This window comes from Hyperolius riggenbachi, chromosome 11 (assembly GCF_040937935.1).
Source record: "Hyperolius riggenbachi isolate aHypRig1 chromosome 11, aHypRig1.pri, whole genome shotgun sequence".
Lineage (NCBI taxonomy): Eukaryota > Metazoa > Chordata > Amphibia > Anura > Hyperoliidae > Hyperolius > Hyperolius riggenbachi.
In genome coordinates this window covers 119372655-119393928 of record NC_090656.1, presented here as the reverse complement: position 1 = coordinate 119393928, position 21274 = coordinate 119372655, and the positions used below count along the sequence as shown (strand labels likewise).

Genomic DNA, 21274 nt, shown 5'->3' with positions numbered 1-21274 from the left:
CGTGAATTCGGAAACATCCAGTCGTGTGGTTTGTTCTGAATTTCATAATAAGTGGGTTCTAAAGGCCGACGCCCATTTGGAAAGTCATATTTATGACATACGATTGATTTCATAGTTGTGTGGTCACAGAAAGGTTTTCTAACTCGGTGAGAAGGCCAGCTGGGAGATGGCCTCCTTTGATCTATCAGCTGAGGGAACCCTAGGAGACTCCCGTGCTGAGATTGATGCCAGACAGTCTCAAATCCTTGCTCTAAATTGGATCTGTCAAGCTCATATCTGACTTGATCTGATTGATGGGACCATAAACCTAGGAACTCTTGGGGACAGCTTTTCACACTTAGGCGAAAGGTTCTGTAATTGCAAGCTATTAAAGAGCCAGGGAGAAGAGAAAAAAAAAAGTTGATGTAAAAAAAATAATGTAATTTTGGTATTTGTAATGAATTGTTAAATGGCACACATGCGTTTTTTTGGGAACCGTGTGAGTGTCACAATAACTAATAGTAGAATATTAGCAACATTACTGACATTCTTCTATGACTTCTATCACTTTACCAAGCCCTCTTCTCACACGTACCCCCTACCAACTCCTAACTTCCCCCATCCCAGCCCACCCTTGCTACCGGTATCTGCACCACAATCTCCACCCATAAAATGTCCTTCCACCAATATTAGCGTTTTAAGTGTTTGCAGCCAGGGCCATGCAGAGAGTCCTTAAATTTAAATAAGGGGCCTCGTGCCCAAGACACACATGTACATTCAGTCACAGATGCGCTGGCTGCATTCAATGGTGCGGCCACCTGTCACCGGTGGCCGCACGGACCCCCCCTCCTCATTTCTGGGTAGGGGGGTATTGGTTGTCATGTGGGCGCTGAAAGCAGATGCTTGGTGCCATGTGGGTTCTGGGTGTGGGCACAGGGTGTCGTGTGGGTTCTGGCATTGGATGGGTATCGAGTGTCATGGCTGTGTTGATTGCAGGTACTTAGTGCCATGTGAGATCTGGTGGCATTTACTGGATGTCATGTGGGTGCCGGGTGCAGGTGCGAATACGTGGTATTATGTCTGTACTGGGCGCTGGCTATGGGTGGGCTTTGGGTGTCACTTGGGTTTTAAATGCAGATACTTTGGGTGCGGGTACTGGTTAAGTGGTTGCTTGATGCAGATAATGGGTTCCATGTGGGTGCTGTGTGCAGGTGTCAGTACTGGGTGCAATGTTAGGCCTGGGTGCAGGTACTTGGTGTCATGTGAGTGTGAGTAAAAGGGTGCCAGCTATGGGGGAAAGGGGTGTGGGTGGATGTTGGGGTAAGTAGAGGTCAGTGTGGGTGCTGCAAGAAGGGGAAGGCATTGGGGGTGTTGGGGGAGGGAGAAGTCAGTTTAGGTGCTGGAGGAGGTCACTATGGGTGCTGCTGGGGACAGGAAGGGTGCTGCTGGGGGAGTGAAACGTCAACGTGGGTGCTGGGGGTGGGAGGGGTCAGTGTGGGTGCTGGGGTAGGCAGATTCACTGCAGTGCTAATGCTGGGGAGGTCAGTATGGGTCCTAGGTGGAGAAAGAGGTCCCTGTGGGTGCAAGGTTGAGGGAGAGGTCACTGCTGTCAGTAAGACACCATCTTACCTGGTCCCACACAGCTGTGGGGATGATTACACTAAGGGCCTGATTCATCAAGCTGCGCAAGTGAATTATCGTTACCGCAATACTTCACTCGTGGCCGCTACTGTATTAATTTACGTTGTTATGTAAATTAATACAGTAGCGGCTGCAGGTGATGAAGTATCGTGAAAGCGATAATTAACTGGAGCAGGGCCACCCACAGTTTATTACGTGCATTGCTAAGGAAGCAATGCGCATAACTAAAGAAGGCACACTCCTTACATGGCAGCAAGCGCTGCTATGTAAGGTGTGGATAGCGCGCACTACACAACATTAAGCTGCGCTGCTTTAGCAGTGCAGCTTGATGAATCGGGCACTAAGATTCCTGTATAGCACCTCTTAACTCCAAAACATCCCAGATGGGGAGGAGCTTCCTGCGGTAGGGAGGCAAAGCTTTGTTTTTCCCACCAAAGGGGACTTTTTATGGGGATGTAAAAGGGGGGGGAGTAAAAAGGGGGGGTGTTTGGGTACCCAGAGTTCCCCCCTCTGCACATGCCTGTTTGCAGCATCCATTTTACTACAAAGCCACCAGCACCTAAATTACCTGCTTTAAGACTCACTGCCCCACCTAAGTCTCCACAATTGTTCTGTTTCATAAACAAAGGAATTAGGATTCTAACAGTGAGACCCTAAGGCCCCATTTACACTTAAAGGGGCATTACAGTGAAATATAAGATTTGGGATTTCCCTAAAAGCAAGTTTCTATTAGAGAGAGCAACACGTATTAGACAGTGCTTTGGTTTACAAAGATCTTCTGGATAATTTATAGCCCAGATACAGATCCGGCCATGCCAAGGCAAGGGAAGCTTGGCTGCATGATTAGGGCTAATATCTTTCTTCTCTCTGTCAGCTCACAGCCCTGTCCTCCTAGTGCAAGTTCATTCAGGAGAAAGTACTGTGCTTTGAAATGTCTTAGCTAAATAAACAGGCTGCCTGTTTATTTACCTAACACCTTTCACAGCATTATGTAGGCTGACCATGCGCCCTCTTTTGCTCGTACAGGTCCAATTTTTCAGACCTGTCCGGGCTGTCCTCCCGGATTTTTGAAATGTCCGGTGAAGTGAAGAGAGCCGAACACACTTGCAGAGATCCATTGAGGCTAAGATGAGCCGAACACTGCAGCCCAAGCGGCAGAAGAACCGCTTGCAGAAAGATCCACTGAGGCTGAGATGAGCCGAACACTGCGAGCCAGCAGAAGAACCGCTTGCAGAGAATCTCTGCAAGCGGTTCTTCTGCCTTGGGCTCGCAGTATTCGGCTCATCTCAGTCTCAGTGGATCTCTGCAAGCGGTTCTTCTGCCGCTTGGGCTGCAGTGTTGCAGGAGAAGCAAGCTAGGAAGTGCCGACAGCTAGGGGGAGGAGGCGGAAACAAGCCAGCGACAATAACACACACGCTGTGTGTGAAACTGCGTGTCGCCAGCATTGCGGAGGGGATAGCAGCGTGCAGGGGGGTCCTGGAGGCACACCATGGGGCAACACAGGCTGGTGTTAGTGTGCACAACCAGCCTCTGTGCCCCACTAACATAATTAAATCCCACCTCGGGTTCTCTTTAAGTCTTGCATATATGCATATAGTTTCTTAATAGCAATTAGCACTAAGCACTTTACTTGTACCAGAGACATGAGAATTTTTTTTTTATACATACCTGGGTCTTCCTCCAGCTCCATGCGCACGGATCGCTCCCACGTTGCCGTCCTCCGCTGCCAGCAGCTCCGGTACTGGTCCCGTAACTTCCTCCAGTCGCGGCCAAGAAAAGTGCGCTCTCTCTCCGGCGGCAGTGCAGTAGACAGTGACTTGGCGAGTCGCCCCGACTGAAAGAGGGGCGCTGTGGGGTACGGGAGGTTCGCTGAGCGATCATTGCTTAATGACAGGGCAGCTGCAGGGGGCGTGTGGAAGCCCCAGGTAAGTTAAATTCATGTTTTGCTTTTTACTTATATTAACCACTTAACGACTGCCTAACGCCGATAGGCAGCGGCAAGTCGTAAGTGGTTTTGCATGGAAATGGCCGCTCGTTCGAGCAGCCTTTCCATGTCAGTTCACGGAGGGTGTCTCCGTGAACAGCCTGCGAGCCTCCGATCGTGGCTCGCAGGCTAATTGTAAACATGCGGGGAAGAAATCCCCGCTGTTTACAGCATAAAGGAGATCGGCAATCCCCGGCCTCTGATTGGCAGGGGATCGCCGGCATCTGATAGGCTGAAGCCTATCAGAGGCGGCGCAGGACGCATCACCGAGAGGGAAAGGGAGCGAAACAAAGGGTGGGCGGAAATTGCTGCGGAGGAGGGCTTTGAGGAGCCCCCCCCGCAACAGGCAGATAGCCGGCGGTAATCAGACCCCCCCCAGCAGGACATCCCCCTAGTGGGGAAAAATGGGGGGGAAGTCTGGTCGCCCTGGCTGCAACGTGATCTGTGATCACCAGAAAATGCCCGGTCCTTAGTGGTTAAGGTTCCCTTTAAAAGGCCATGAGTGTGGTGGTACGGTATATGGCCTACACTTATGGCTCTAGGCCCCGCATACAGCACTCGCCCCAGGCCCCGCATAGTCTAAGGCTGCCTCTGAATAGAGCCCTATGTATTCTGTAAAGTGCTGCAGAAGATGTCAGCATTCTATAAAAGCATACTAATATGAAAGAACATTAGGCTATAACTATGGTAGGAATAGATTGTGAGCTCCTCTACGGACAGTCGGTGACATGACTACGTACTCTGTAAAGTGCTGTAGGAGATGTCAGGGCTATATAAATACATAATAATAATAATAATAATATGGTAGGATATTAGACTATAACTAAAAAGGGAAAAAAGGGAGAGACACAGAGCAGCAGGCGAGTGCTATACATTACATGCTCCTGGCTGCAGGATAGGGCCGGTTAACTTCTCTTCAGTGTAGCTCCTCCTTGCAGCATTCAGCCAATCACCATGTGCCAAGTGGTAACATGCACAGCGTGGTGATGAGTAACACAAAAGAGAACCTGTCTTGCAGCTGGGAGAACACGTAATGTATCATGTGCCGCTGCTGCTCTGCCTAAATGGGGAGGGAAGGAAATGGGGGCATACTGTAATTTTTTTTGGGGGGGGGGATTTTTGCTGTGGTGCCTGGAGGACTGTAGATAAGCCCCTGGAGAGTAGAGGGGAGAAGTGAAAGCTAGGAGACAAAAAAGAAGAAGAAAGAGCACAAGAGGGAAGGGGAGAGCACAAAATGGAGGTGGTATAAAAAAACGGGGGAGCACAAGTGGGGGGGGGGGTATGAAACAGAGGGGAGGAGGTGCAAGATGGAAGGGATAGAAAAACAGGGCTGGGAATGGGGGACAGCGCAAGATGGTAGGGGGGACAGCTTTACTGTTATATACTCACAGCAGTCTGCCTGTGCATGCTGCCTATTGCTCAAGCAGGAAGCTCCTCTCTGTACTGGTTCTATTTCCTTCCCGTGCTGTGTTGCTGTCTCTTGGGGGGGGGGGGGTGCTTCACTTCACATTCTCTCCCCTGCCAGGTCCAGTGCTGGGCCGAAATTACGCATTAGCGTAATTACGCATCGTAATTCACTACAAATGCACCGTAAGCGTTACGTGTAAGGTTACGGTATTATACGTAATTAATTACGCGTAGACTGTAGGTTACGTTATTACGCGTAACAAATTACGCGTAAGACCGTAAACCCCTATTGAAATTACACAGTCTGCCGTAATCGTGTAATATTACGCTCCCGTATAATATAAAAAAGCCGCCGACTTTAAGGGTTAATAGCAAAGCCCCCTTAAATGCTAAGAGCCTCAAATTTGGAGAATATATTAAGGAGATCAGAAGGAATAAGAGGAACATTTTTTTTTCAAAAAGACCTTATAGTTTTGGAGAAAATCGATTTTAAAAGTTCAAAGGAAAAATATATACATTTAAAAACCCGCCGACTTTAACGGTTAATAGCAAAGCCTGCTTAAAATTTAGGAACACCAAATTCCCAGGGTATATTAAGGGGATCAGTGGAAATAAGAGGAAACATTTTTTTTTTCAAAAAGACCTTATAGTTTTTGAGAAAATCGATTTTTAAGTTTCAAGGGCAAAAATGTCTTTTAAATGCGGAAAATGTCAGTTTCTTTTGCACAGGTAACAATAGTGTATTCTTTTCATAGATTCCCCCAAGTGGGAAGAGTTTTACTTACTTCGTTCTAAGTGTGGGAAATATTAAAAAAAAACGACGTGGGGTCCCCCCTCCCAGACCTCTTTAACCCCTTGTCCCCCATGCAGGCTGGGATAGCCAGAATGCGGAGCACCGGCCGCGTGGGTCTCCGCACCATGACTATACCAGCCCGCATGGTCCATGGATTGGGGGGTCTCGGAAGGGGAGGGGCAGCCAAGCTTTCCCCTCCCCCTCCGAGCCCTTGTCCAATCCAAGGACAAGGGGCTCTTCTCCACCTCCGATGGGCGGTGGAGGTGGAGGCCACGATTTCCTGGGGGGGGTCGGTTCATGGTGGCATCTGGGAGTCCCCTTTAAAAAGGTGTCCCCCAGATGCCCACCCCCTCCCAGGAGAAATGTGTATAGGGGTACTTGTACCTCTTACCCATTTCCTTTAAGAGTTAAAAGTAAATAAACACACAAACACTTAGAAAAAGTATTTTAATTGAACAAAAAACATAACCACGAAAAAAGTCCTTTAATATTCTTAATTAACCATTAACCCTCCTGGCGGTTTGTCAAAATCCGCCAGGGGGCAGCAAATACGTTTTTTTTTTAATTTTTTTTTTCATGTAGCGAGACGAGGTCTCGCTACATGATAGCCGCTCAGCGGCATCCCCCCAGCCCCTCCGATCGCCGCCGGCGATCGGAGATCAGGAGATCCCGTTCAAAGATCGACGAAATGGCGACGTGGCGGGATGACGTCACCGACGTCATCGACGTCGTGACGTCAAAGGGGACTCCGATCCACCCCACGGCGCTGCCTGGCACTGATTGGCCAGGCAGCGCACGGGGTCTGGGGGGGGGGGGGGGCGGCTGCGGCAACGCGTATAGCGGCGGATCGGCGGGTAGCGGCGGCGATCGGGCACTGCACGCAGCTAAAAAAAAATTATGCAAATCGGCCCAGCGGGGCCTGAGCGGTGCCTCCCGGCGGCATAGCCCGTGCTCAGCACGGGCTTACCGCCAGGGAGGTTAATACTTACCTGTCCCTTTAAATAAATGATCCCTCGCAATAGCCTCAGAAATGTTCTATCAGTTACAATGTAACAATCTATCAGTTACAATGAAACTCATCCTTGTGAGTTTCGTCAGGAGTGACAATTATATACAGTGAGAGTGCAAGCAAAATAACAAAATCCCCACCAAAATCATAACAATGGAGATACACACCCCTGCCCCTTTTCCTCAGCCTACCTGCATATCTATAGATGCACTGGAGGCGGAGATAGGAGGATGCTAGGAGAAAGAACACCATAGCTAATATGTACTTTCAGTTGGGTTATCCCTGGCCCAGAAGTCACCAGGAGAGGTCCCGGAGGCTTTGAATCTTTGATTCAGATAGATGAGGCATGGATACCAAGGCGGGGGTTGGCCATTAAGCTACACATAGCCTGGCAGGTAAGCTATTACCTACTGCTGCTTGCCCTAACAATGGCATGATAGTGTATATTTCATGGACAAGAAGCGAGAGGCAGGCCAAGGGGGCATTACCATTGACTTCCCTCTCACAGAAACTATTTTAGCCTGATACTTTGAGCAGTGCGCAGTTCTGACAGGGGTTGAAATGCTGACCGTTGTTTTGGTATACTTTTGGTGGGAGGGTTTGTTATTTTTCTTGCACTCTCACTGTGTATAATTGTCATTCCTGCCGAAGACCGCAGGGGTGAAACACTTACATGGTTTATTTTTGGGTGGATTTTAGAATTCTCAACAAACTGTCTTTTGAGGTTTGGGGTACAAAATAACACAGACAATGATATACAAAATACAGAGTTGGTACAAAATACAGAATCGGTACAAAGTACAGAATTGTTAATAACAGTGACAAAATTAATATGAATAAATGTGTAACAAAATCCAAGACACAAAAGGGCAAGAGAGCCCTACCCTTATGAGCTGAGCTTACTATCTAAAAGGGAAGGTGTGTGTGTGTGTGTGTGTGTGTGTGTGTGTGTGTGTGTGTGTGTGTGTGTGGGGGGGGGGGGGGGGGCAAGAGGTGGGGTAGTATGCAGTATTCATACCTAGAGGAAGTGACCATATGCAATTTTGTTTTTCTCCTTAGTTTTCTCCTAGGTAACCTTTTCAGAATTGTCAATAACATGCCATTTAAACCATCGGCATGCAAGCAATCATCAAAATATTTTGTTAGTACTTTTACATACACTTTTATGTAATTATTTTAATAAAAGATGCAAATTTATCTCCTAGGAGAAAACTCAGGAGAAAAAGTTAATTGCATGTAGGCCAGTGTGTCTTAGGACACACTTACCCAGTAGGAGTACAAACTTGGCCAGAGGTCAAAAGGTGAGCGTATGCTTGACGGAAAAAGTGAGTTTTGAAGGAACGTTTAAAGATATCAAAGGTTGGAGAGTGACAGATGTGTTGTGGCAGAGGATTCCAGAGGGGAGGATGGGGGGGGGGGGGGGGAGGGGGGGGTGAAGCACATGCAAAATCTTGTATACATAAGTGCAAGGAGGGGGATTCTAGAGGAGGAAAATAGAACGTAATATTTAGATCTAAGCTTGTGGTTGGGTTGGTAACTAGAAATTACTGAGGGAGATGTACACAGGAAAGAGAATCTAGTGGTTCTGGCATATATAGCTGGGGGATACAGAGATATTTTGTCTCTCTATATTAAATACATACAGAGTACACCCTTTGGTGAACCACGTCATCTGTATTGACTACAAGAGAGTTCTTTCTACAATAATTTTGTAGTCCACACCTGTTCTGTGTCAGGATAGTAGGGACACAGATACTCTTTAGCCGTGTCTTTGTTTTTTTGTTTTTTGTGTAGCTGCCCTTTATATTTTTAGACAGACTAATAAAGGTTATGTTTTAGTGCGCTGAGGGGCCTGTCGTTTCTAGGCTTATAAGCTCCGCATAATGTAACCGACTGCCCCCAATGCAGTATTTTGGGTAAGCATAAAACTGTTACTGCCAAATAAAGTTTATACAAAAGAAAAATAAGCAGATTGGCAATAGGTCAAAAGTTCAAGAGAACATTGGGTTTCTGGATGCATTAACAAAAAACACTGGTTATAAACCACAAACACGCATATGCTTGGGGTATTTGTAGTGTTAAAAGATGAAATTTATTTTTATCTGCAACTTTCTAGCCGAAACCAAAGGTTTTGGGGCAAAACTGCCTATGTGTGACTTGTTCATAACTCCCTCCCACTGACCAGCTAAAGAAAAGAAATTCTAAATAGTAATACTTCACTATGGCCTCGATTCATAAAGCATTCCCGCATTCGGAAATGCAAAAAAACGCTCACTTTACCGACCACACACCAAAATATGCATTCATAAAGGCTTTTTCCGCATGAAAAGCCGACATTTGCGAGCAGAGTGATCAATCACCGCCTTGCGCGGTGATTATCACAGCAACAGTAACAAATGTCAATTCATAAAGATTAGAGGTAGCGGTATGCGGACGGGTATTACCGCTACCTCTGATGTGGCGAGAAGCGTGCGGAATCCGTTGCAGTGAATGGGACAGACCTCCCAAGCAGCTGCAGAGAGAACACCGCACGGAGGGATTCCGCCTGCTTCCCCTGTTTCCGCACGTCTCCCGACAGCCTAACGCCTGCCTACAGCGGAGTATCTCCGCACGTATATCACAAGTAGCTAAATTTTTATGAATTACCACCCTGAAGGCGGAAATACCGACAGCGGTGTTTCCCCGCTCGACTTTCCCCGCTCGCAGGCAGTTTTATGAATCGAGGCCAATGTGTATGGTATTCTTTTTTGTAATACAAAGTGTTGTTTTCTGCCAAACATAGTTGTTGGAATTGTGGCCATGATACAGTTCAACCTTGGTCTCATCAGACCAAGAAACTTTTGGGAGATTTGATGGATTTTAGCCAGGCCTGGATGTTTTTCATCTTATCCAGGCTTGCTCTGGAAGTTTTTCTTTGTAATTGGTGCTTCGCCAAAGTGTTTCTTTAACCACTTAAGGACTGCACTCTTAAAACCCCTTAAAGTGAACCTCCGGACTAAAAATCTACTCAGCAGAACTGAAAAGGCGTGGTGTTTCTTTAACAGTTTCACAGCATCAGAACTTTGTTTTTCTTACTAAAGCATAATTTTTAGCTAAGCTCCACCCATCAAAGAAAAAAAGCCCGGGCTTTTTTTCCCTGATGCTGTGCAGAGCATGATGGGATTTCCTATGCTGTTATTCACGTTGCCTAGCAACTGGGAGAGGTGCTCAGGACACAGGACAGTTGGAACTGTGTATCATGCTCCCTGCCACCACCAAAAAAATGGCTGCCATCATGAAATCAAACATTTGCCTGTTCTTTTAAAACAGGGTGGGTAAGAGATTATATTACTATCTATTTTAATTAACATAACTAATGTAACTTAATGACAGTACGTTTGTTTAGGCTGAAGTTCCTCTTTAAAGAGAACCCGAGGTGTGTTTAAAGAATGTTATCTGCATACAGAGGCTGGATCTGCCTATACAGCCCAGCCTCTGTTGCTATCCCAAACCCCACTAAAGTCCCCCTGCACTCTGCAATCCCTCATAAATCACAGCCGTGCTGTGAGGCTGTGTTTACATCTGTAGTGTCAGTCTCAGCTGCTCCCCCGCCTCCTGCATAGCTCCGGTCCCTGCCCCCGTCTCTTCCCTCCAATCAGCAGGGAGGGAAGGGATGCAGGCGGGGACCAGAGCTCTGCAGGAGGCGGGGAGAGCAGCAGACTGACACTATAGAGATAAACACAGCCAGCTCTGACAAGCTGTTTGTCAGCAGCGTGGCAGTGATTTATAAGGGATTGCAGAGTGCAGGGGATCTTAGGGGGGTTTGGGATAGCAACAGAGGCTGGGCTGTATAGGCAGATCCATCCTCTGTATGCAGATAATATTCTTCAAACCCACCTCGGGTTCTCTTTAAGGACCAGACTCTTTTTTTCCATTCAGACCACTGCAGCTTTACCGGTTTATTGCTCGGTCATACAACCTACCACCTAAATGAATTTTACCTCCTTTTCTTGTTACTAATACAGCTTTCTTTTGGTGCTATTTGATTGCTGCTGTGATTTTTAGTTTTTATTATATTCAGCAAAAAAAGACATGAATTATGTCAAAAAAAATGATTTTTTTAACTTTCTGTGCTGACATTTTTAAAATAAAGTACAATTTCTATATATATATATATATATATATATTTGTCCACATTTATTGTGCTACATGTCTTTGATAAAAAAAAAAAATCCAATACGTGTATATGTATTGGTTTGGGTAAAAGTTATAGCGTTTACAAACTATGGTGCAAAAAGTGAATTTTCCCATTTTGAAGCATCTCTGACTTTTCTGAGCACCTGTCATGTTTCATGAGGTGCTAGAATTTCAGGATAGTATAAATACCCCCCAAATGATCCCATTTTGGAAAGAAGACATCCCAAAGTATTTACTAAGAAGCATGGTGAGTTCATAGAAGATTTTATTTTTTGTCACAAGTTAGCAGAAAACGATACTTTGTGCCAAAAAAAAACTAAAAAAAAGTTTCCATTTCTGCTAACTTGTGACAAAAAAAATGAAATCTGCCACAAACTCACCATGCCCCTCTCTGAATACTTTGGGGTGTCTACTTTCCAAAATGGGGTCATTTGTGGGCTGTGTTTACTGTCCTGGCATTTTGGGGGGTGCTAAATTGTAAGCACCCATGTAAAGCCTAAAGATGCTCATAGGACTTTGGGCCCCTTAGCGCACCTAGGCTGCAAAAAAGTGTCACACATGTGCTATCGCCATACTCAGGAGAAATATTATAATGTGTTTTGGGGTGTATTTTTACACATACCCATGCTGGGTGGGATAAATATCTCTGTAAATGAGATTTTTTTAGATTTATTTTTTTTTACACACAATTGTCCATTTACAGAGATATTTCTCCCACCCAGCATGGGTATGTGTAAGTGTAAATGAGTAAATAATGCACTGGGGAAGTGATCAGGGGGGGGGTCTGAGGGCGATCTGAGGTGTGGGCAGGTGATTGGGTGCCCACAAGGGGCAGATGAGGGTCTGATCTGATGGGTATGATGGGTAGCAGTGACAGGGGGTGATTGATGGGTGATCAGTGGGTGATTAGAGGAGAGAGCAGATGTAAGCAATGCACTTGGGAGGTGATCTGACGGCGGATCTGCGGGCGATCTGATGGTGTGGGTGGGGTGATCAGATTGCCCGCAAGGGGCAGGTTAGGGGCTGATTGATGGGTGGCAGTGACAGGGGGTGACAGGGGGTGATTGATGGGTGATAGGTGATTGGCAGGTGATTGACAGGTGATCAGTGGGTTATTACAGGGAAGAACAGATGTAATTAATGCACTGGTGAATTGATAAGGGGGGGGTCTGAGGTCGATCTGAGGGTGTGGGCGGGTGTTTGTGTGCTCGCAAGGGGCAGATTAGGGTCTGATCTGATGGGTAGCAGTGACAGGGGGTGACCGGGTGATTGATGGGTGATTAGAGGGGAGAACAGATGCAAACAATGCACTGGCGAGGTGATCATGGGGGTCTGAAGGTGATCTGAGGGTGTGGGAGGGTAATTGGGTGCCTGCAAGGGGCAGATGAGGGTCTGATCTGATGGGTAGCAGTGACAGGTGGTGACAGGGGGTGATTGATAGGTGATCAGTGGGTGATTAGAGGGGGAAACAGATGTAAACAATGCACTTGGGAAGTGATCTGAGGGCGGGTCTGTGGGCGATCTGAGGCTGCGGGCGGGTGATCAGGTGCCCACAATGGGCAGGTTAGGGTCTGATCTGATGGGTGGCAGTGACAGGGGGTGATTGACAGGTGATCAGTGGGTGATTACAGGGGAGAATAGATGTATACAGTACACGGGGGGGGGGTGGCTGGGAAGGATCTGAGGGTGTGTGTGTGTGTGTGGGGGGGGGGTGATCAGGAGCCCCCAGGGGGCAGTTTAGGACCTTATCTAAAACATAGCATTGACAGATAGTGACGGGGGTAATTGATGGGTGATTCGGGGGTGATTGGGTGCAAACAGTGGTCTGAGGGGGTGATCGGGGGGGGGTCTGAGGGGTGCCGTGGGCAATCAGGGGGCAGAATCAGTGTGCTGGTATGTTTACTACGGGGTCTGCCTCCTGCCCTGGTGGTCCCTCAATCACTGGGACCACCAGGGCAGGAGGCAGCCTGTATAATACACTTTGTATACATTACAAAGTGTATTATACACTTTGTTTGCAGCTGATTGGGGGTTAACAACCTGCCGGTGCTTCTAGACAGCCGGCGGGTTGACGTTGCGGGTGGGCGGAGCCTAATGCCGGCAGATGCACACGCATCCCTGTTCGCGATCCCCGGCTAATAAGTCCCCCAGGTGCCGAGCGGCGTTAGTTGGCGGGGGGTTCTGGGGGTTGCCGAGGTGGGCGGTCGGCAAGTGGTTAAAGGGAACCTAAACTGAGAGGGATATAGATGTTTCCTGTTAAACAATATTAGTTGCCTGGCAGTCCTACTGATCTCTTTGGCTGGAGCAGTGGCTGAATCACACACCTGAAACAACGATGCAGCTAATCCAGTCTGACTTCAGTTAGAGCACCTGATATGCATGCTTCTTCCGGAGCTGTGGCTGAAAGTATTAGAGGCACAGGATCAGCAGGAGAGTCAGGAAACTGGTATTATTTTAAAAGGAAAAATCCATATCATTCTCAGTTTAGGTTCCCTATAAGGGTTTGCATACTTAGGCAACCAGCTTATTTTACTTTATCTTTTATATTTATTTGCCTCTAACAAAATTGTTTTGCAATTGCATTGTACAGGGTATAGGTCTTATTGATGGTGGAAAAAACTGAAGTGATATCTTGTGGTCTCATTTCTTTTTTTACGTCACATTTTTGTTTTAATATTCATAATATATTGTATGTATGTGGTGTAAAAAACATATTCAAATTTGTTTCCACAGCAATTGCACCATGGAAGGGATAATATGCATACATGCTCTTGAAGGTAAATTTAAAGAACTATTTTTGTACTTACACGTACTACTGTATTTTTATAAAAAACACACCTACAAAACCTGTGAAATAAGACTTTTTCTACCAAATGTATCAGTAATGGCCGGCCTCATGGGACAGCTGAGAGAGATTGTTGTGCCTCACCCTATGACTAGTGAAGGAGTTGTGGTTTGGTCAGTATTATGGGACCAACGCAGGGATTCCTTCATTGTACTGAAAGAATTTGCGGGAGTTGAGGGAGCCAGGACAGAACCATCATAGCTGAAGAAGTGTAAAGGTGCTTTAGTTTCATGGAATGCTCTATCATCATCCCAAAGTTAAAGATTTTCCAACGTAAATGTAGACGGGGTACCGGTTTAAGAGGCGGGGACATTTCCCATTATTTAGTCCATCTGTGAACAAGGGAACAGTTAGGAAAAAAATATTGAAAATTGGGTTTTATATGTAGTATGTATAAATAAACTAATGTTTATTTATACATACTACATATAAAACCCATTTCCAAGATTTTTTTTCTACATTTACCGGTATTTCATTGATAAATACCCTTTCTTTCTTTCTTTCTTTCTTTCTTTCTTTCTTTCTTTCTTTCTTTCTTTCTCTCTCTCTCTTTTTCTCTTTCTTTCTTTCTTTCTCTCTTTCTCTCTTTTTCTCTTTCTTTCCGTACTTACTTATATATAATCTCCCATATTTATATATTTATTTATTTTATTTCAGAATGCAGATGTGAATACAAGGGGAATATATATAGATACAATGAAACCATTTACACTATAGATGATGGCTCTGGTGTTTGCATTAAGGCTATATGTTTGGAGAATATAACCATTGAACATTACCTCTGCCCCATAACTACAAGTCCCAGCGTTACTACAGGTAAGTTTTGTCCCTTTTATTTATAATTCAGATAATCAAATATTCTTAACAGGAAAGGATCCTGTAAAACAAAATGACTGGAGATGTGCAAGATGGCATTCATGTATTTAGCCAAGCTTGACTTTGGTTAGATAACATTTATTTTACTAAAGGAAAGATGTAACAGAATAAAACCATTAGTACATGTGACCTGTTTAATTTTTGTTGTTTTACAGCAACAAAATATTATGCAACTCTTTGCATAGAGAACTTTATAAAGAGTCATTAGGCTGGGCATTCAATAGGAAGAACATTTATAAAGGGTGCCTTTTAAATACTTTTGTCTTTAAAATGTTATCAGGTGCATGCGGTTTACAGCGGAAATGTAAACAAAATTTCCTGTGTTGTAAAAGATTAGGCACACCATAAAAACCCATTGGGGCAAATAGTTATTCTATAAAATTACTGAAAATGTTGAGACTGTTTTTCCTTAACCCCCCCCCCCCCCCCATGGCTAACCTTAACTACACATCCTGCACTGCTAACCTTGGTGCCCACTCCATTTAAAACTAATATTGAAGGAAAATTTAGGCACTCGAGGTGGTCCCATCACTGTTTGAACAACCCTAGGTAGAATACAAAAATTCCTACTTAGAGAAAGCTACTTACTAGAAGTTACATCAATGCCATATAAGTCCGGTAGGTGGATTATCAGATCTGTCAAGTTTCCTATCTTGGGTTTGCTCTATTGCATACCACACTTGTGATGTGAGTGTAACGATCGGTGAAGCACAGAGAGGATCTGATTACCGGTGATCTGCAGTATCACTGGGAATACAGAAATATACCAGATTATAAGTGATCTGCAGTATCACCGATAATCCGATATACTAGCTAACCTCTGTTCACCTGAGTAGCGTGTAGTGATTGGTGTAACACTTAGAGGACTAGGCCTCAGCGTAGTAAGGAGTACTACACAGATTCCTTCCGAAGACCTGAGCTCTCCAAGGTGGGAGGAGTCAGGTTGAAAGCGTAGGAAGGTTTGTCTGAAAGTGACACTCAGGAGGAAGTGTCACTAACAGGACGGAGAACCGCCTCTAACAATAAGGTCGGTTCTCGAGGTCGGACAAGCTAGGTCGTACACACACGGACAGATAAAGTACAGGATCAGGAGGCAAAGACGGAGTCTAAATACAGGCAGGGTTCGGCAACAGGGTAACAGATATATCGAGGTACAGAGTCAGGAGGCAAAGGCGGAGTTAAAGTACAGGCAGGGTTCGGCAACTGGGTATCAGATATATTGAGGTACAGGATCAAAGTTCAAGAGGAGAGTCAGGCAGGCAAAAGAGTCATAACAGATATCACAATCAAACTAGTACTTTAGCTATCAACAGAATCTAGCTAAGTGTAGGATTACAGCTCCAGCTGATCCCGGCACACTTGCGGATCTGACTACGGATCTGGGTGCTCCCACATGCGTGATCGCAACGCCAGACAAAGAGCAAGTGAACAATCAGCAGTATATATACACACTTGCCTCTCCAGCACCTCCCTAAGTGCTGGACCAATCAGGAGAGGAGCCAGAGTCAGCTGACCAGCCTGGTCAGCTGACTACCCTCGGCTAGCCCAAAAACCCTGCCTGAGTGCGCGCGCGTCACTCGAAATCTAGAGGGACTACGTGTCCCAGCCACACCAGCCCCGCTCCGTGGTGCCTCCGCGGCGGGGGCATGCGTGCTAACCGCAGCGTCTGACGCGGCGGTTTCTCCTCGCACCGTAGATCCCTGCATGGAGACAGCCGCCTCATGCTGAGAGGAGGCGGCTGCCTCTCCGTGTGTGGGGCCCGTATGCGTGGAAGGAGCCGCCTGCCGCTGGCTCATGGCGGCGGCTCTTCCGCGTTTTCTCACAGTGAGACTGAGGAGCAGGAATACTTTCATTCTACTTGAGAAAGTATTAGATTAGCACATTTATATATCCTGCAGCATCACCTATGTTGTATTTGCGTTTGAGTGGCCGTGTGGCCTCCAGTATGTTGTTATTAGAACTAAAAGGACCCTGAGAGTGATGTTGCAGGTACACATTTATAAAATCAATAGGGGGTATATTTAGTATCTTGAGTGCTATTACAAGCAGGCATCATTATAGAAGTTTTATGGCATCAAAAAGGTGACTTTTGAATGTGGTGATTTGCATATGATCCAAGATCTATCCTGAAGAGACACTTTCTGGATTAGCAGCTGGTCACTTGATAATGTGTATGGACCACTTTCTAAAGTATGCATGCCATTTACACTGTCAGTGCAAGATTGATGGTCAGAATCCTGAATTATTGAAAACCACTTGATTAGGTATCGGTGTCCCTGTTTTACATCCAGTCACATAATGGTTTAGACTGAGCCTGGGGGCATGTTACCCTGTTTATTACTTGTGCTTCTACACATTTAATTTGCTAGTATCTTATCAACAACCATTTTGCCCACAATTATTTCTGGAAATATGAGACATTGATGTAAATCAGTCCTTACTGCTCTTTTGAAAGTAGAATTTTGCAGGAAGCTTACCAATGGCTACTTCTGCAAAACCATTTGTGAACACACTTTATATGTTTTGGGGGATTTGGGATGTTGTAGACCCATCATGTTTTTTTATTCTATTTAACAGATTTCTTTGCTGAATTCAGATTGATGAACAGAATAGGAGCAGAAAAATAATCACAATTTAAATAATGTTCTAGTGCAGGGTCTCTCAACTCAGTCCTGAAGTCCATGTTTTGCAGTAAACTAAAAACATTCAGGCCGGTTGCTCACGTCAGGCTTCATATGACTCAAGCTCCGCTCCGCCTTCCGTCTCCCATCGGCGAGCGCCACTTGGAGACTGTTAGACGGCTAATTACCATGTACAGCGCTGCGATCTACACGGCTTTCCCCCTTGGAGACACAAGCGATTGGCGGTGATAGGCTGAAGCCCATCACTGCCGATTGCAGTGATAGGCTGGTGGGGGAGGGAAGGCGGGACTGGGAGAAAAAAAAAGATGAAATTTATTAGAAAAATAATAATAAACATGTTTGCAACAAAAAAAAAAAACTGGAGGAGCTATCAAACTCCACCAACAGAGAGCTCTGTTGGTGGGGAGAAAAGGGGGGGGGATCACTTGTGTGCTGTGTTGTGCGGCCCTGCAGCTTGGCCTTAAAGCTGCAGTGGTCTAACAGAAAAATGGCCTGGTCTTTAGGGGGTTTAGCACGGTGATCCTCAAGAGGTTAAAAACAAAACCTTTGAAATAGGAAACTGGGGTTTGAATCCTGGTTGGAGCCACTACCTCTTTAGCAAGTAGTCATTGGACAGAACCGTGTTCTGCTCCAGCTTGGCCTACTGACTGTGCCTTCAGTGGCTGCAGCTTTCGAATACTTTGAATTAGGCAGAAGAAAAACGCTACGTAAGTGTTAACATTTAATTTAATACGAATGGTTTCTATATCAATTACCACCACCTCTCCTTCCATATAAAGTTACTGCTGTATACAATATCTACTGATTCCTACTCTTACAATTCTCAAATTTCCCCATATCTATGTCTTTGCTAATCACCAACACTGCTTGCCCATATCCATGTCTGTACTAATCTCCCCAACTGCAATCTATCCTACAAACTAAGCAATGCCCACCAGGAATATACTGTATTTGCTAGCAAGTAATACATTGAAACATGTCTTGACTGGTAAAGGTACTATTGGTAATTGTTGAATAAAAAAAAAATCATAATTTCATCAAAAGTATCTTTATCATAACATTCATAACATAACATTCATTACATTTAGAATTCATAACATTTGCTTTTAAAGAAAATTCACATGACATAGTGTGAGAGAATGTGGAAAAGCCACCGCGTGTGCTGACAGCAAGGCGGCTGATTCCGCGCCCAATGCGGCGGTTTGCACGCGGAAGCGTGCATCTAGTGACATGGCAGAACGTGGAAAAGCCGCCGCATGTATTGACAGCAAGGCGGCTGGTTCCACGTCCAGAGCGGCGGTTTGCACGCAGCAGCGTGTATCTGGTGTGGCTGAGTCTGTTAGTTCACACAGGCTTAGGAATACGCGCGCGCGCTGAGAGGCAGAACTTTTGTGGTGGGCAAGGGGGATCAGCTGACCAAGCCGGTCAGCTGACCCCAGAGCTGGTGACTATTAGTTGATCACTTAGGGGTGGAGCCAGAGGGCACTACTCCATATATAGTTACTGCTGGCCAGTCACAAGTTGTCTGCCGTTGCGAACACTACGTGGAAGCACTCAGACCTTAGTCAGATTCAACAGTGTGTTTGAACCAGGAGGACCTGGGAATTCACACTGAGCCAGATTATTACTTGTATTATAATTCTGTTATTCATCAGACTAGTTCCAGGGTGTAGAGACCACGGGACCTCACACCCAAGACTAGGGAACTTGTGTTATCATTCTGTTTATTCATCAGACTAGTTCCAGGGTGTAGTGACCACGGACCTCACACCCAAGACTAGGGAACTTTTGTTATTATTCTGTTATTCATAGACTAGTTCCAGGGTGTAGAGACCACGGACCTCACACCCAAGACTAGGGAACTTGTGTTATCATTCTGTTATATGTTAGACTAGTTCCATGGTGTAGAGACCACGGACCTCACACCCAAGACTAGGGAACTTGTGTTATCATTCTGTTATACATCAGACTAGTTCCAGGTGTAGAGACCACGGACCTCACACCCAGACTAGGGAACTTGTTATACATCAGACTAGTTCCAGGGTGTAGAGACCACGGACCTCACACCCAGACTAGGCATTGTTTGATATCTGTTATGACTTATTGCTTTCCTGACTACTCCTCTGATCTCTGATTCGGTACCTTGCACATCTGATATTCCGTTGCCAAACCCTGCTTGCCTTGGATACCGAGTCAGCCTTCTGTCTTTGTACTTTATCTGTCCGTGTGTTGCCGATCTGGCTTGCCCGACCTCGAGAGCTATCTCTCCCCTTAAGAGATAGTCTCCGGATCAGATAGAGACATACACCTTCTGGTGTCACTCACTCTCTGGTCCTTCCTACCTCCAGCCTGACTCCCCCCCTTGGAGAGTCTCAGGCTGCTGTAAGGTTCCTGTACTCTCTAAAAACTGTATTGCCTATACTTACTGCCGAGATCACCTGCTCATCAGGTGTGTTTCTCAAAGTATTACTGTTACACCAAACACTCTTATATACATAGGTGTCCAGAGGTTAGTAATATATCTGTATTATTGGTGATTCTGCAGATCATCAATAATCAGGTATATATCTGTATTCTTGGTGATACTGCAGTTCACCAATAATCAGATTCTCTCTGCGTGCTGACACCGATCGTTACACATAGGTTTCAGTTGTCAAATACCCCAAATTATATTGTCACGGTTAGAATAATACCCTATATACATAATCATATCACTTTTTGGGCACACGGCACAATGTTAACCACAATTAGCAGCAATGGATTTTTTTATTGTCATTTTTCACACTTAAAGTAATACAGTTATTCTTTCTTAGCAAAGCCCCTGGAGTCTCAGAACTTTTGATACAGGTCCTAAACTTCACCATTCTCAAAACTAGAGACCCAGGCCTACTCAGATATACATATTTTGTAACATTTGGATTCATGCGATTTTTGCTGAAATTGCACCACAAGTTTGAAAATGGTATTTTTTTTTACAGTTTTATTCACTTGGCACTTAAAATAATTCACATGCCATAGGGCCTCAGTCCTCAAACACCCCAAATTCTATTCTATTTTTTGACATGGTTAGAATGATACCCTATATCTATATACATAATCAGATAGCTTTTTGGACTCATGACAGACTGTTAACCACAAGTAGCACCAACAGCTTTTTCAAGGCCAATTTTCTTCCCAAAGTGTCATTCTGTTTTTAAGCCTGGTACACACTTCTGGTTAAGATTGGCCAATCACTGACCAATTATACCACCTTTCTATGTAGTATGAGAGTTCACAAATATTGAATAGTATGAGCAGATTGTGTAGGTAAACAGTCATACTGTGGTATGAGGTCATATTATACAGATTCAGTAGTAAAATTGGTCAGTGATTGGCCAATCATAATTGAAAGTGTGTACCAGGCTTTAGCAAAGCATACTGAGGGCTTATTCAATTTCTTAGGAGACAGAATATAAACTGTAACACACATTACATTTTGATTGGCCGATTTTACTACATCCATATAGTATGAGGGCTAACAGATTGTGAATACTATTAACAGATTGTGCAGGCATTCATATTCATACTAAATGGAAGTACATCAATGTTTCTAAACATAAGCACACATTGGTACTCACCATTGTAGAAGCTGTAGAAACGTGGAAATCAGACGGTCCGAAGGTGTTCGTCAGCCATGCCAAGGATCAGAGTGTGGTTGGTCAGCTGTGCCAGAGGTCAGAGGGTGGTTTAGCAGCCATGCCAGAGGTCAGAGAGTGGTTGTCAGCCATGGCGGAGGTCAAATTCCAAAGAGTGGTTGTTATCCATGCAAGAGGTCAGATCCAGAAGGTCAAGTAAAGTTCAGTGATAACGTAAAAATTTTGGCAGTGAAAGGTTAAAAAAACAAAGAGGAACCCCCCCCCCCCAATAATAAAGGACTGCATGG

The 21274-nt window shown here is 45.2% G+C and overlaps 1 protein-coding gene across 1 annotated transcript in view; it reads left to right on the top strand.

Annotated features, from left to right (window-relative positions):
* The window catches only part of LOC137537859 (mucin-5B-like), a gene marked incomplete at its 5' end in the record, with an annotated part of 285507 nt that overhangs the window by 256698 nt on the left and 7535 nt on the right, over positions 1–21274 (top strand). The window contains 2 exons of the mRNA XM_068259809.1: positions 13723–13766; positions 14492–14650. Of these exons, the coding sequence (XP_068115910.1) occupies positions 13723–13766; positions 14492–14650 (203 nt within the window). The remainder of the gene's footprint in view (positions 1–13722; positions 13767–14491; positions 14651–21274) is intronic.